This window comes from Numida meleagris, chromosome 10 (genome assembly GCF_002078875.1).
Source record: "Numida meleagris isolate 19003 breed g44 Domestic line chromosome 10, NumMel1.0, whole genome shotgun sequence".
NCBI lineage: Eukaryota > Metazoa > Chordata > Aves > Galliformes > Numididae > Numida > Numida meleagris.
The window spans coordinates 10,911,051-10,924,876 of record NC_034418.1 but is presented as its reverse complement, the minus strand read 5'-3'; the positions used below and the strand labels follow the sequence as shown (position 1 = coordinate 10,924,876).

Sequence of the window (13,826 nt, the reverse complement as noted above, 5' to 3'; positions counted from 1 at the left end):
GCAGCGCGGCTCCAGTCAGGATTTGGGATCATTTTATTCGTCCTCAGGAGAAAAAAAACACGACAACCAAGGAGTTCAGCGCGCGGATACTGCCCGACGACCCGCCCCGCACCAGCGCTATGTACGGAGCGCTGCAGCACCGCTCGGCGGAACGAAGGGATGTCATCATCCTACAGCTGGAAAGTGGCTGACGTCTGTGACATTCCACTGTAAATATAGGTGTTGTTAAAAATCACAAACTGTCCCGTGATGACCTTAATGATCTCCTGTGCAGCAGCTCCTATAAAATAAAAAAAGTCATGTAGTTACAAGGTCACTTGAAGCCCCACAAAGGCACGAAAGTTTCATTCTGTACGCCGGCTCCAGCTCCTCCCCGCTGCCAGAGGCTCCGAAAGCTCTTACCGACAGCCTCAGCTACCGCACGACGTGCACCCTGCTGTGCACACGTTTCTCTAGGCACATATCTACACAGTTACAATGCGTGCGCACACACAAGCACACACAAGTTGCGATCTCCAAAGGACTGACATTGGAAAGCTCAGTTTTAAAAGTTCCACTCAAGTCTGTCAATTAAACAGTAAAACTGTAAAATAAAGGGTCACTTCGCTGTCAACTTTATGCTCCACCGTAGGACAAAGAAAGTGTTTTGTGATTTCTTCAGAAAATAACTACCTTTACATACTTCCCCAAAGCACTGCACATACCATCCACTCCTGCTTAATCAGAAGTTCTGAGACCTACACTGCATTTAAGATGTAACCACCTCTGGCACTGCATTACATCAAACACAGAAGATCACCCAGAAGTGATGTATGAGTTAACTTAAAACATTTTGTTTTAATAATACCTGTAGATTGAATTGAGGTGAATGGTAACGGCTGTCTATAGTTAACCAATACTTAACACAGAATTAACACCATACACATTTTCCTTTTAAAAGAAGGATGCAATACATTTGGTATTACTACAAATATCATATTTTAAAATAATTTTAAGTAATCCCTTTAAAAAAAAAAAGCCTTTTTCAGTCAATTAAAAAAAATCCCTTCTTATTAATCCACTAAAATCAATCCACCCAGATTGTTTCTGGTTTACTCTAAATCCTTGCCAGCATCGGTCACAACTGGAGAACAAAGGCAAAGGAGAAGGACTTTGTTACCTTTGACTACAGTCCATGGTAAGAGTCTTAGCTCTGACAATACCACAGCTTTAATAGATTCTGAGGCAAGCAGGTACAACTGCAGGTTGCTCTGTTAATTATGGACCTCAGAAACAGGACAGCATTCTTACCTCCCATGAAGGCAGCGATAGCATGTGGCTCAGCAGCTCCGTAGCGACAACTGGACAGCAAAGTAACAGTTAGTATTTCAGCTCAGTTTTACAAAGCGACTCTTATGGTATTATACTTACAACTCATGAACATAGTCATCTTTCACCACTACAGACAACCCATGCTCTTGTAAGAAACTAGTAAGGCATGACTTCAGTTTTCCAATATCATCTTCTACCTGATAGTTGTAGACACCTGGAAAATAAATTGACCATTCCATCACAGAACTATAATGCTATATGCAAAATTAATGCAGCTAAAACACAGCTTAACTAGAAATTTTTCAGAAAAATAAAAGAAGCCAACTAATATTAGATTAATAATAGTAGACTAATATTAAATCATTTTATTGGTGCTCCTCATGATAATAACTAATTGCTGTGTAGCTGAATTAATCCATAAACCCACTTCAGTGGTATCAATTTAGATAAACTCCTTAGGTTTCCCCCAAAATAACCTCAATATAATTTTTGCATTGCTAAAGCTGTATTAATATGAAAACAAAAATGCAAGAAACGTTTTATAAGGAGTTTTTAACTAGTACTGTATTAACTACTGGATTTTAATATTTCTTATGCTAACATAGGCTGTATTAACATACCTGGATATCTACCATGCTGCTTATAAAATCTATCAACAGCCCGTAGCATCAAGTACAACACTACTTCACTGTCCGGGTTATCCATGTTAGAAACTGAAAACAGTGAGAGAGGTGGTTAGCTAGTACAGATTGTAAGACAGAAGGCAGGGTTTTAACTACTTGAAATCAAGTCTTTCCCTTAGATATATTTTCTGTTGTAAGCAGAAATCTTAACAAAAGAACTTGCCACTGAGAATATAGATGGGTCAACAGGCAGATACCTGACAAAATCATACTGTATGTATTTGTTATAAACTCTGTTCAGCGAAGACATTCATGTTTTAACTCTGTCAGCTGCTACGTTAATCGGGATATTCATAAGCTGTAGTTCCAGGCTTTGCAATGCATGCTTCACAAATTATAATGACTAATAATAAAACAGGTCTTTTAAACACACAGTTTAGTAATCTTTCTAAGCAAAAACTACTTCTTAAATTGCATTAGATACTATCAGCTAATTCAAGGAGCTTTTACCAAAAAATCAGGAATGTTGCAAAGCTTATGTATACATTTAGTTCATACATGTGTGTAACTCTTTATCCAAAACCCTTAGAAGATTTGAATGGCCTCCATCTAAACAAATTCTGATTTAAAATATTTCCAGATTTTTTTTTTTATTTATGCAGGTTGAAAAATATACAATGAATTGTTATAAAGTAACTAGTTTTCTATTTAATTTATTTGTATATTGAAAACCTAAACAGCAAAAAGTCGAGACAATTATTGTTAAATCTTCGGTCAGGCAAAAGCACCATTCCAACTCAGTCAGAAATAACAGACACACAGAAAAGAGAATTTTAAAGAAAAGCAGTGTTTCGTATGTGCTATCAAAAATAAAACTTGAAATAAAAAAATAAACCTACAATGATTTGTAAGGTCATCTTTGAACTTTCAAAAATCAGAATTAAATAAACATTTTGGAGTTGACAAAACAATTCCAGCAGATGCCAAATTATAAAACTGCATAATGAAATAGTATGCCTAACACATAATTTACTTTGACCACAAAACCATTCAAGTTGAAAAAGCAAGTGAAGCATGTGTCAAAAAGTAGTACTTACTAATTTCATCCTTGTTAAAAGTGTTTAAACCATATTCTTCAGACAGAGATCTACATCTTACTACACGAAGAAAAGCCGAGTTGCTGCCTAAAGGAAGAGCATTACTTATTGAATGCGTCATCAATTACTGAATCTATGAATCCATATCTGATTTGTTGAAATCAAACAGTAAAACTAATCTTTGTATTGCTACTTCTCTGTTTCTTCTGGTAGCTTAAACTACTAAGTATAAGCCAACATTTACACATACAATTCACAGGCATACAGAGACCTAGTTTTTGCTTGTTTGGTTCTGGATTCTAAACATAACTGCTGTGTTAATGTAACAGCCCACAGTGTGTGCATCTTCTTTACAGTAATTTACCCACCACAGCCATCAGGTTCATGTTATCCTCTTCCATGCTGAAAACAAACATGGGTTTTCTATTTTCCTCTAACACACTCTCAATTAATATTCCAACAGTACAGCTATAAGCAGTAAAAGGTTCTCCTCCAGTATTACTGCAACAAACCAACCCGATGTGCAGCTACTACCCAAAACTCAAAAAACCACATTTGATCAACCAATGCAGCATGCTCTTGGTGGCATGCCTCCAGAAAATCTTCCAGTTGCAAGATGATCCAGGTTGACGTGTGGTCACACATACACATATATTCAGAACAGATAACCTGAATTGCCATAGACAGTACTCCTCCTTACATCCCTGTTTTACCTTTACAGACTACAAGCTTACAAATTTCAGAGTGCGAGCTCTGAAAATCCAAACATTTTTGAATGTTTCACTATTTTCATAATCACTGCAACAGAATCCAAGCATACTCACAAAGTAATTTCAATTCTCTCTCCGAAATTGATTCAGGCGCCTGGAACAGAGAATATACTACTTCCAGTACATACAATGGCCAAACAGATTATGTTTTCAGAGACATTAGTACATTAATTGTGAAACAGCTATTCGATCTTGTAAAATAAGTTCTTCACTTAACAAACAATACAGCCATCTGTGCATTTTGTTTTTATTCTATATGACTAGACCAAAAGTGATAAATAAAAGACCACAGATAATAAACATCATTAGAAGTTACTTGGGTATTTTCAAGAGAGTTAGATTATTAAGCTCTTTCTTATCTGTCTCTTTTGGCTTAGTCCTGTACAGAACAACAGAAAAAAAAAAAAGAAGTATTTCTGTCCTGTTAGAAATGTCATATATTTGTAATTACCTTGCCTAGGGACTGTAACAATTTAGCAGCATGATTACCCACAGCAGCAATATCCTTCTTTGCTTTTTCACGATATCTGTCAATAATAAAATAGTCTTAATAATTACAGCATAAAACTATCAGCTTAGGCTTCACAGTGAAGATCATTTATTTTTATTTTATGTTATAAAGACAAGACACAAGGCACCACAAATGCAAGTGAGCTACCTCAAGACCGTGCAGGCACCTATTACCTCCCTGTACAACTGCTTGTCAGAGCTAAGCTGCTGATTTACAAGGTACACGCATAACCATTCCAGAAACTCAGTGTTAAAAACAGTATTACAAACAGCTGGAGTAAGAATATTATATTAAGTTTTAGAAGAGCAGTTGTGTGTCCTTCGTTGGGCTCTTACTATTTCATTAATTTCTGAAAATACAGTAACACTGTCAAGTATTTTGGGCCCAATAATTTGCATAATATGCAGCACATACAGGAATAATTAAGTTTATGTTGAGGACAAACATATTCAAAGATAGCCTTCCTAAAATCCTGATCCATGCTAATACTGCTTAGCATTTTCAATTAGTGTTCATTCACAAGTCTTTGTCCTCTACTAAGCATTTATTTCAAAGTGGATTAATTAGAATTAAGTATTTAGGAAATCAGTATTTCTGTAACCAGGCTTACAATTTTTTCAAGGAAAAAAAAATTATCAAGTGTGTTTAATCAATGATTTTAAGTAAAGGTTCTGGACTGCAGTAGCTGGGTGATGGGATCTCTTATCAGTGGGAAGGTCTTCGCTACCATCTGGAACCAAGAAGGGTAGTCAGTTAATACTTAACTTAAGGAAACTAGGACACATGAAAAGACTTATGCCCTAGTTCCAGGCAGCAGACAGGAGTAGATAGACCAAGTCTCTGCAGGGCTTTCTCAGCCCCTTCTCAGCTTTGACGCACTGCTTTTTTTTCGCTGTTTTGTTTCATTTCTTAAATACAGGTCTGAACTAATGAAATAAAGTAGTGATGACCACTTAACAATCACAAAACAAAGGATACTTACACATTTTGTAATTTAATAAATTTACTGGAGTCTGCTATCATATCAGGAATTGTGCCCCTGACAGGTAAGCATCCTTGCCCCTCATTTGCCACAAATTCCTTTACAGCTCGAACCAGGATCCAGAAGGAAGGGGACTACAAACACACAAGAAAGTTATGCACATTTTAAGCATTATTTATGATGTTTTTTCTACAGTTATGTATCAAACTTTTAATTATTCATTACCTGCTCTGTGAGATTTATGCAGCAATCATCATTAAAAATCTCTTCGATACACCTTGGAATCTATAAAAAATGAATTTGGGTTTATATTTACTCGATTTTACCTCTTGAATTACCTCAACACTTATTACATAGGCGATCCAACTCTTAAGTGTTCTCAGAGTCAAGTACTGAATTTGTTTGGTCGGGAGTCCTTTGCAACCCCTCCTTTCTTTATAGAATCAATACTGTAGCCAGCAGCTTTGATACAGCACAAACTTCAAGGAACACTTTCTGTCCCCTAGCAACCAACTCAAATCAAAGATCATCCCCACCAGTGACTGCTAACTCTGTATTATTATAGCAACCTGCCTTTTGGATTCTTCTTTGCAGATTAACTCTATAAGAGTTTGAAAGGAACACAGTAATGAGCTCTGGTCGTTGACTTATTCTTTCAAATCATCAGGAAGGCAGCTTCCCTTCATGAACAAGCAAATCACGAGTTTGCATAAGCCACAGTGTCACTTAGTCCAGGTCTATTTTATTGCACATAATTCCAGTTTTACAACTGTACTAATCCTCTTTTACCTACATATGCAAGTGGAACCTATGTGCTAAAAGTGAATGTTCTGAAAAAGTAAAGCATTTTATACTACTTCAAATTTATTGTACGTTTATTTTACCTTTGTAACATTTAATGCTGTGTTCACATTTTTTATAGCTTCTTCAAAGTTTTCCTCATCTTCTGGAGTCCCATTTTCATTCTTTAAGATACCTTATTGAAGAAAGAAAAAAACCACACACACGTACATCACAATGCCCCAGATAACATCATTTCGGTCTCACCAACAGAGCAGATTGGTTTTGGATGTATCTGAGGCATAAGAACTTGTTAGCCAAAAACTAAATTAACAAACAAAACATACTGACAGAACTAACCACATACACAGTGTGCTGATGTCAAATAGAAGTTATTTATCAAAAGAATAACAATTATTTCTGTGAGAAAAATAATGAAGTTTCACAATCACAAAATTAATGTAGATGCTGCTTAAAAAGAAATAAAACACTCCTTCTGATCTCGTCTTATTTTTCTGGTTTTCTTTTTGTTCTTTATCTTAATAAATGTTTATGAACCCAGAGAGCAACTTCAATTAAGAAAAGGAGTCCAGCAAAATACTGATGTAATCAAAGTTAGCCATTACTGCTCAGTCAGACACTATGGATGAAGGTGACAGAACCATTCTAAGCGGCAACTTACATGTAGGTCATGTTTAAGTGATGAGGAAACACCACGTCTCAAGCATTTAAGACAACGTATTTCTAGATGTCAAAAACGTCTCATTAATTTTATCATTTGCAAAAGATGTTTAATTGGAACTCCTGTATAAATTAAGCCTGTTCACAGACAGCAGTATATTCAGTAGTCCCATAATCTCTCTCTACTAGTAATTTAGGACTGCAACGCTTACCACAATTTGGACAGCCAATCAAACCAAGTACTTCCAGTCAGTACCAAGATCAATGTCAAAAGCCACTTACTTTCTGCTTTCTCACTTTTTCGATGTTAATCATCAACATTTTCAGCACAACTTTCAGTGCCTCCCTCCCACCCAAATCAAAACTTACTCTTGATCTTAAACAGCGAACAGTAAGAAACACTGCTAAACTGTATTTGTAAGCAAATGAGGCAGTCTTAAGATTCATCTGTATAAAGCAAACAAGTAGCAAAAAGATCACACTGTATACACCAACAGACTTTCATAAGTTAACCTTGAGAGAACTTACACATTTCTACCACTATGAGAAATCAACTCCTAGGATATATATTACCTTGCCGGATCAGTTGTCTGAAGGCTTCTTTTTCTTTGTAACTTTTAGGCAACTGATCACTTTTCTAAATTTAAAAACAGAAGAAGTTTGTGTTAAAGATACCTACTAATATCTTCATTGTGTTCAGACTGCTAAATTCCACGAGTCTGACCAAGTTCACATACATTCATTTGTATTGTAATTAGTAATATTTTTATTACTCCATCTTGTTACATACTGCCAAAACAATAATCTAGTTTAGAAAAGACAACTCTGTAGAAGTGGTAATAAATAATAATTATAGTGATAGGCTAATCACTTATCCAGTTTCGCATTATACCTCGTTGAACCATTTCGTTAGATACTTGGCAACGATCACAATCCATGGAGTGTGGCTGTGGTCCTGTAATTGAACAGCAGAGAAACTTCTGTCAAGTTTAGAAGACACAAAAACAAGAGACAGATTCAGATCTTACTTTAAATATAAATTTTAACATCCCTCCCACTACTTTAAAAAACACGCCACGTTCCACACTTTGATTCTGGAATAACATTTCCTAAACACTGTAAAACACATTATTATTCCTTTGCTTTAAGAAAGTGTGGCTGAGCTAAGTGGAACTTCTATTATGCAGAAACACCCACACTGCAAAGCTCTGGAGGGAAAAATCTGTCTAATAACAAACTGTCCATAAATATTCCTTATTTCCTAAGACCTACTCCTCACTACAGATTTAAATACAGGCCACATTATTTGGGCCACAGGACAAAAGCAGTGCCTTGTGACTGATTCACTGTTACCTCTGATCAAATAAGACTCATCACCATAAGAAGTCGTCTGCCCAGAGACATTTTCACAGAATTCCTGTTCTGTGTTGGCATGTCTTATGGGACATATTGTAAATCACATACCAACCTTTTTGTCCATATGATCCAAGTCATAAGACTGAATGTGTTCAGTCAGTTCTGGAAATGGCTTGTCCAGCCTCAGATCTTCCAATGCATTGTCAGGATGAGATTCAACAACTGTCAAAGAAGTTACACAATGTATTTCACTGCTTTGTGCCCAAACCTCAACACAAACCTATAGATCAAATGCAGTACATCACCTGCTTGGCTAGCTGCCTCATTCTCAAAGTGTTTTACGTACATTAACGTCAGAGGATAGTAAAATTGAAACCTATCTGCTGCAGTCCATAGTTACCATGAATTTTTCACAGTATCCTGGTAAGGAACTGCAAACGATGTGAAACTTCGGAAATACTGAATATCTCACAAGTTTTTGACCTTACATATGGAAAACAAACTCAAAAACCCCCAATCCTCTAACCTGGATGTTCTTTGATAATGACTCTCATGTAACCAACCAGTCCATAAGTCCTACAGATCAGCAGAGGAATGTTAGAATTCCAGAGGAGTTCAGCTAAACGTAGCACTGTACTGTAAGGAAAAACACAATTTTTTTTTTCAGATGCACCAGCGAACAACAATAGTTAACTACAAAGTCAACTCTTGCATAAGGTACATACATAGAAAAGTTTTCTATGATAATTCCACCATCGTGATTCTAAGCACACATAACTCATTTCCTTATGGAAAGTAATTTCATACATTAATTTATCATAGGCTGGAAATACGCTTATCTGTAGTTTTACTTATATTTAACTCCATCATCACAAATGCTCTGAAGATTAAGAAAAAAAGAATGGCAATGAATTGTGAAAGAAAAAAAGATCTGTCTCCTACCCAGACGCACATAACTTCTATTGCTTTCTTGTAAGCGAGCAAGGTGGGAGGGGAACGCATTAAATATTAACAACTTTAGATGATTCCTTACCTTTCTGATAGTTGTGTTGCAACCACTAAGTTAAATCGATTAAAAAAGGAAGGGTCATTGTCTAGAAGTTTTTCTGGACTCTGAATAGTAGAAAAAAATATGTCACAAAATTTGATAAAAATTTCTGATAACACACAGTCTTTTCAACGTTGAATGTAAAACATTAAGCAAAAACTACAAAGTGATAATGAAATTACAAAATAATGCTCAAATACATGGATCTACTTTTTGCAAATAATAAAAGGGCATTTGAAGAAGCAGCTCATCATGAAACTACTTAAACTACAACACTACATAGACAACACGTAGTTATTATTTCACAGTCATCACACTGTAACATTTAAGAAAAGAATAAATCCACAAATACTTTGGGAAAAAAAAATAAAAAAAACAAACCTCTTCCACGAAGTTTCCAGAAACATCATTATTCAATTCTTGCAAAAGCTCAGTAGCGCTCTGGGCACGACTCTGTTTTGGAACAATGAAAACAAGGTTTAGCTTCTTGAAATACAATTTGTATAGTACATTAGTTCTCTACATGCTACATAGTAAAGAGATTTCTTTATAAGCTAAAATATTCCAGGCTTTGTTTATCTGGAGAAAAAATGGACTTGCCATAAGGGCAAGCACTTGTTTGAGACCAGTTTTAGTGATATTTTGAAGACAAATCAAACGCAAAGCTATTTATGAATTTCCAGGTTTGCTGGAGCATTTTTTAAGAGTTACTTATGGCCTTTTTGTACTCTCCTGTTTCTCTGGTTTTGACTCCCTCACCCATTCACCCTCTGCTCTGAGCATTTACTCCTTCAATCACAATTCTCTTCCACCTTATACTTCCAAAGACATTCTCAATCAGGTCTTGTTATTTTCTTCATTCACTCTTTCCAGAAATGAGTTTATCTTCTCACTTATGAAAAACTTAAAAATAACCATGTGCAATTGTATTAAAGAATACAGATTTTTTAACCTAATGCACATGTTTTGGGGAATTACTCCTAACACTACACTTGAGTACTTACTCAATACGTCCATTCTTTCAATAAACTTAAAGTGACATTTTTAGACATTAAAGTTACATCCTTACCTGACCAATGTGGCTTTTTTGAAGAAAGAAACTGAAAAGGAGACAAGAAAAAACACAGTATGTGAATTTTTATTTCAAAGGAAAATAACATTAAAAGCCACCTTCTCTAGTGCAAAATATGCCGTTGACTCTGACAAACAAATAAGTTCCCATTGAAGTCTGCTTCTCTCCTCCCTGCCTTTGTTTTATTTTCCTCATGATCAGTTTCTTAAGGAAAACTTCCACTGCCTCAGCCACCAATCTGAAAAATAAGACAAGCCAAACCCCTCCAGAAGCCAGGATCATACTGCAGATTCATTTTCACTAGGCTCATTAAAGACTCATTAGTACTCATTTCTTCATGTAACAGAATATTCTTACCCCACATATAACCTCCTAGGAAGACAGATATTTGTAGCTATCTACCTGAACTGGAAGAGAAAGTGATCTAGAATTAATAAAGAGAGATTATTTTTGATAGAAACAATCTACCACATTCCTTATCCCATCCCGCAGCTGCATACCCTTGAAGCTATGAAAGCAAATGAAGGAATATCAGCCACAGTTTCACAACAGCAAGCTAATGAAAATACATTTCGTCACCAAAATTATTAAGCCACTAAGGAAGATAACTTGAACCATGCTGAGATGCAAGCAAATTTTATTCACATCTCAATGACAGCTAACAAGTTATTTACAAATATTTTTATAGTGAGTAGACGGGTGCCTTGATAAACTTGATGTATGAAGAAAATAGACCTATAAGGTGCGAAAACAACAACCGAAGGAGGAAAGCTTAGCAGTTAATATCAAATTGCTGATCAGGTATGCTGTATTTGTCACAAACATCAAAAGCCAAAGAAGACTTGGAGAAAAACACACAAGGCATAGTGGTATGAATAATTCTGTATAACTTAAAGAGATGGAAGAACCTATGAAACCCCATTACTTCCTCACTTGCTTACGAAGCCAGTAACAAACCTACTTATTTCCAACATCTTCTCCGGAGACCCGATTCCCATCCACAATTGTAAACGAACCAATACCTTGGTGGAGAAAAAAAAAGCATGAATAACTAGACATTACGTGAACCCACCAGCTACATCGCTAGGCAAGTACACAACTGGTATTTACTTACCAGGTAGCACCAAATTTTTGAGTATTTCAGTTCCTGTGGCTGTTGCGTTTATCACACAAACATGAGCAGACTCCAAAGCTTCTTGTCCATGGTCGCCCCACAATCTACATTGGAATAAAAATAGAAACGTTCCACAAGTGCTTCATTTCTGATGGTAAAGTGAATATAAAGAAATTAATAAACAAATTTAAAAAATAAACCCATCAAAAGTGAAGGCTGGCATTCTACTTTCCATTTGCTGCTGAGAAAGGTTAACGAGCACCAACTGAAACAAGCTTTCATTTTGAAAACTCACTGTGGCAAACTTGAACGTCTCCAAGGAACAAGTCCATTTTATTGGCATTTCATTTTCTCCATCCTTACCCCCTACGTCACACAAACGCACACACGTTTTCTACTGTAACATATCTTTTAAAGCCATCAGTATGGGTCAAAACACTCCTCAGGCAAAATTTGCTCTTGGAAAGAAATATTAAAACGGAATGCTTTTTTTCGTAAGTTTCGTTATAAATGATACATGTTTATAGTCTGAGATGGTGTAAGACAGCGAGATGCACAGCAGCTGGAGAAGCGTCGCGCCAAGCTGCTGGCTGGAGGGGCAGCCCACCTTGCGGCCTGCCTGGGCCATACGCAATATAGTTAACATAAAAAAGAACAACTAAAGGAAGCTTTATTCATTCTGCTTAATGCTAAGACATTAAAAACAAGAGGGACCCAGAACCGTAAAGCCAGCAGAGGGGACACGCATGAACAGACGCGGAGCGCCACAAATGCCCGGGCTGAAGCTGCGGCCGAGCAGCACTCGCTCTCACGAACGCCGCACTGATCGCACTGGGCTGCGATTTTACTGCTCAGCAGCAGAAAGCACACCTACTGAAGAGACACAGGAACGTATTACGACTCCGGCTAACGATTTCAAGTTTATGCAGGCACCTGAAGATCAGGCCCAGCCCTAACAAACCACACTCCGGGCAGGGGCCGCTGCTCGCTCGGGCCCAACCCCTCATTCCGCGCAGCTCCCGCGTCCCCTTTCTCACGGCCGGCACGGGGACTCCCAGCTGCACGGCGGGCCCGGCCCGACCCGAGCCCCTCCCAGCAGCCGACCGGTCCCGCCGCAGCGCCCTCCGCCCCAAGGCCGTAGGGAGGCCGCCAATGGAAGCGGTGAACGCAACCCGGGGCGAGAGACAAGACCAGGCACCGCAGAAGGCGGCCCCCGCACAGGTAGGCTGCGGGCAGGCTGAGGGCAGGGCGACCTCGCGGAGCCCCGGCGGCCCCGCCGCGCTACCTCAGCTGCCGGTCGTAGCGCTGCTCCTTCAGGCTGGCTCTGCCCGGCTGCGCCATGGCCGCGCGCTCCCATCGGCCGGCACTGCGCAGGCGCGGCGGGGCCGAGGGGCGGGGCGGCCTGAGGAGCCCTTCCCGCGCCGCTGTCCTCCCTCGGCCCCGTGTGGGCGGCGGGGTGCTGCGGCTCGGGTTCGGGTCCGAGGCTGTGGTGCCTGTGCAGCGCCGGTAGCCCCTCAGATACCCACAGTCACACAGCCCCGGGGCAGTCCTGTCGAGACAGTGTGCGCTGTTACAGTTATTGCTAATTAGTGTGCGGACAATAAAACCCAAAATCTCCTGTACTGTGGACTTCTATGTACTTCTCTTACAAAAACCTTTCCATACAAGATCAGTATAGATCTTACCACAAGGGCAAAACTGTCACATCTGCCAACATGTCATCCAATGTTTCTGTCAGTTCTGAGAAGACCCAGCGGGGCCTGGCTCCAGCTCCCGTCAGCTCACAAGGGCTGTCACACTGCCCTTCTACTCTGCTTCTCCTTACTACGTTTGGTTTGTTATTTACCCCCTGACATAAAATATACAGCAGCACAATTACAGTGCAGAGTTATATACTTCGCAGATGACACTTTAATACAGCATAGTGCTTCCTCTTTTCTTTTCCCATATGCAGTGTCTCCCTCAAACTTCCTTCTTCTCAGGCTCTGTGCTTGCTGTCACAGTAAATCCTTCCTTCTGCTGACACTTGAGCGACTGCTGGAATAGTTAGTGGGAACAGTTTGTCTCCCCAAATGAAAAGTTGGCTCATTCTGTTCCTGCTGACTGCTGTAATTACATGGCCTCCACTGGTCAAGCCATAAATTATAAGAATTACTCTTTCACACTTAGTTCCCAAACACAGTTCCCATTTCTGGCATAAAGCAGCCACATGTGTATGGCTTTAAAAGTCAAAGACAAATTACAGCAAAAATGGTGCGTGGAGGCTGGGAGCTCCTGGGAGCAAGCACCAGTTCCTCTTTTCTGCTCTGCCTTGCCCAGTATCATCTTAGTGTGACTCCCACTTAGAAACTGGCAGCATCAGTAATGGCAATGTAAGAAGAGAGATGAGCTGTCTGGATAAACCAGATACTCTCAAGAACCTGAGGTGTAGGCAAGCTCTGGAGTGATGAATGTTTTAACACTTCATCTGCTCCTATCTAT

At 38.7% G+C, this 13,826-nt stretch overlaps 1 protein-coding gene across 1 annotated transcript; it reads right to left on the bottom strand.

The window, feature by feature from the left end:
• Positions 16–12,759, bottom strand: NAE1 (NEDD8 activating enzyme E1 subunit 1). The gene is made up of 20 exons (XM_021408362.1): positions 12,631–12,759; positions 11,346–11,449; positions 11,193–11,253; positions 10,229–10,259; positions 9,541–9,612; positions 9,145–9,224; positions 8,638–8,747; positions 8,224–8,333; positions 7,648–7,710; positions 7,329–7,392; positions 6,179–6,270; positions 5,520–5,579; positions 5,295–5,428; positions 4,253–4,328; positions 3,856–3,895; positions 3,032–3,118; positions 1,932–2,024; positions 1,411–1,525; positions 1,291–1,340; positions 16–280 (listed from the first exon to the last, which is right to left on the bottom strand). The coding sequence occupies exons 1-20, from the start codon at positions 12,684–12,686 to the stop codon at positions 171–173; spliced, it is 1,608 nt and encodes a 535-aa protein (XP_021264037.1). The 5' UTR covers positions 12,687–12,759; the 3' UTR covers positions 16–170.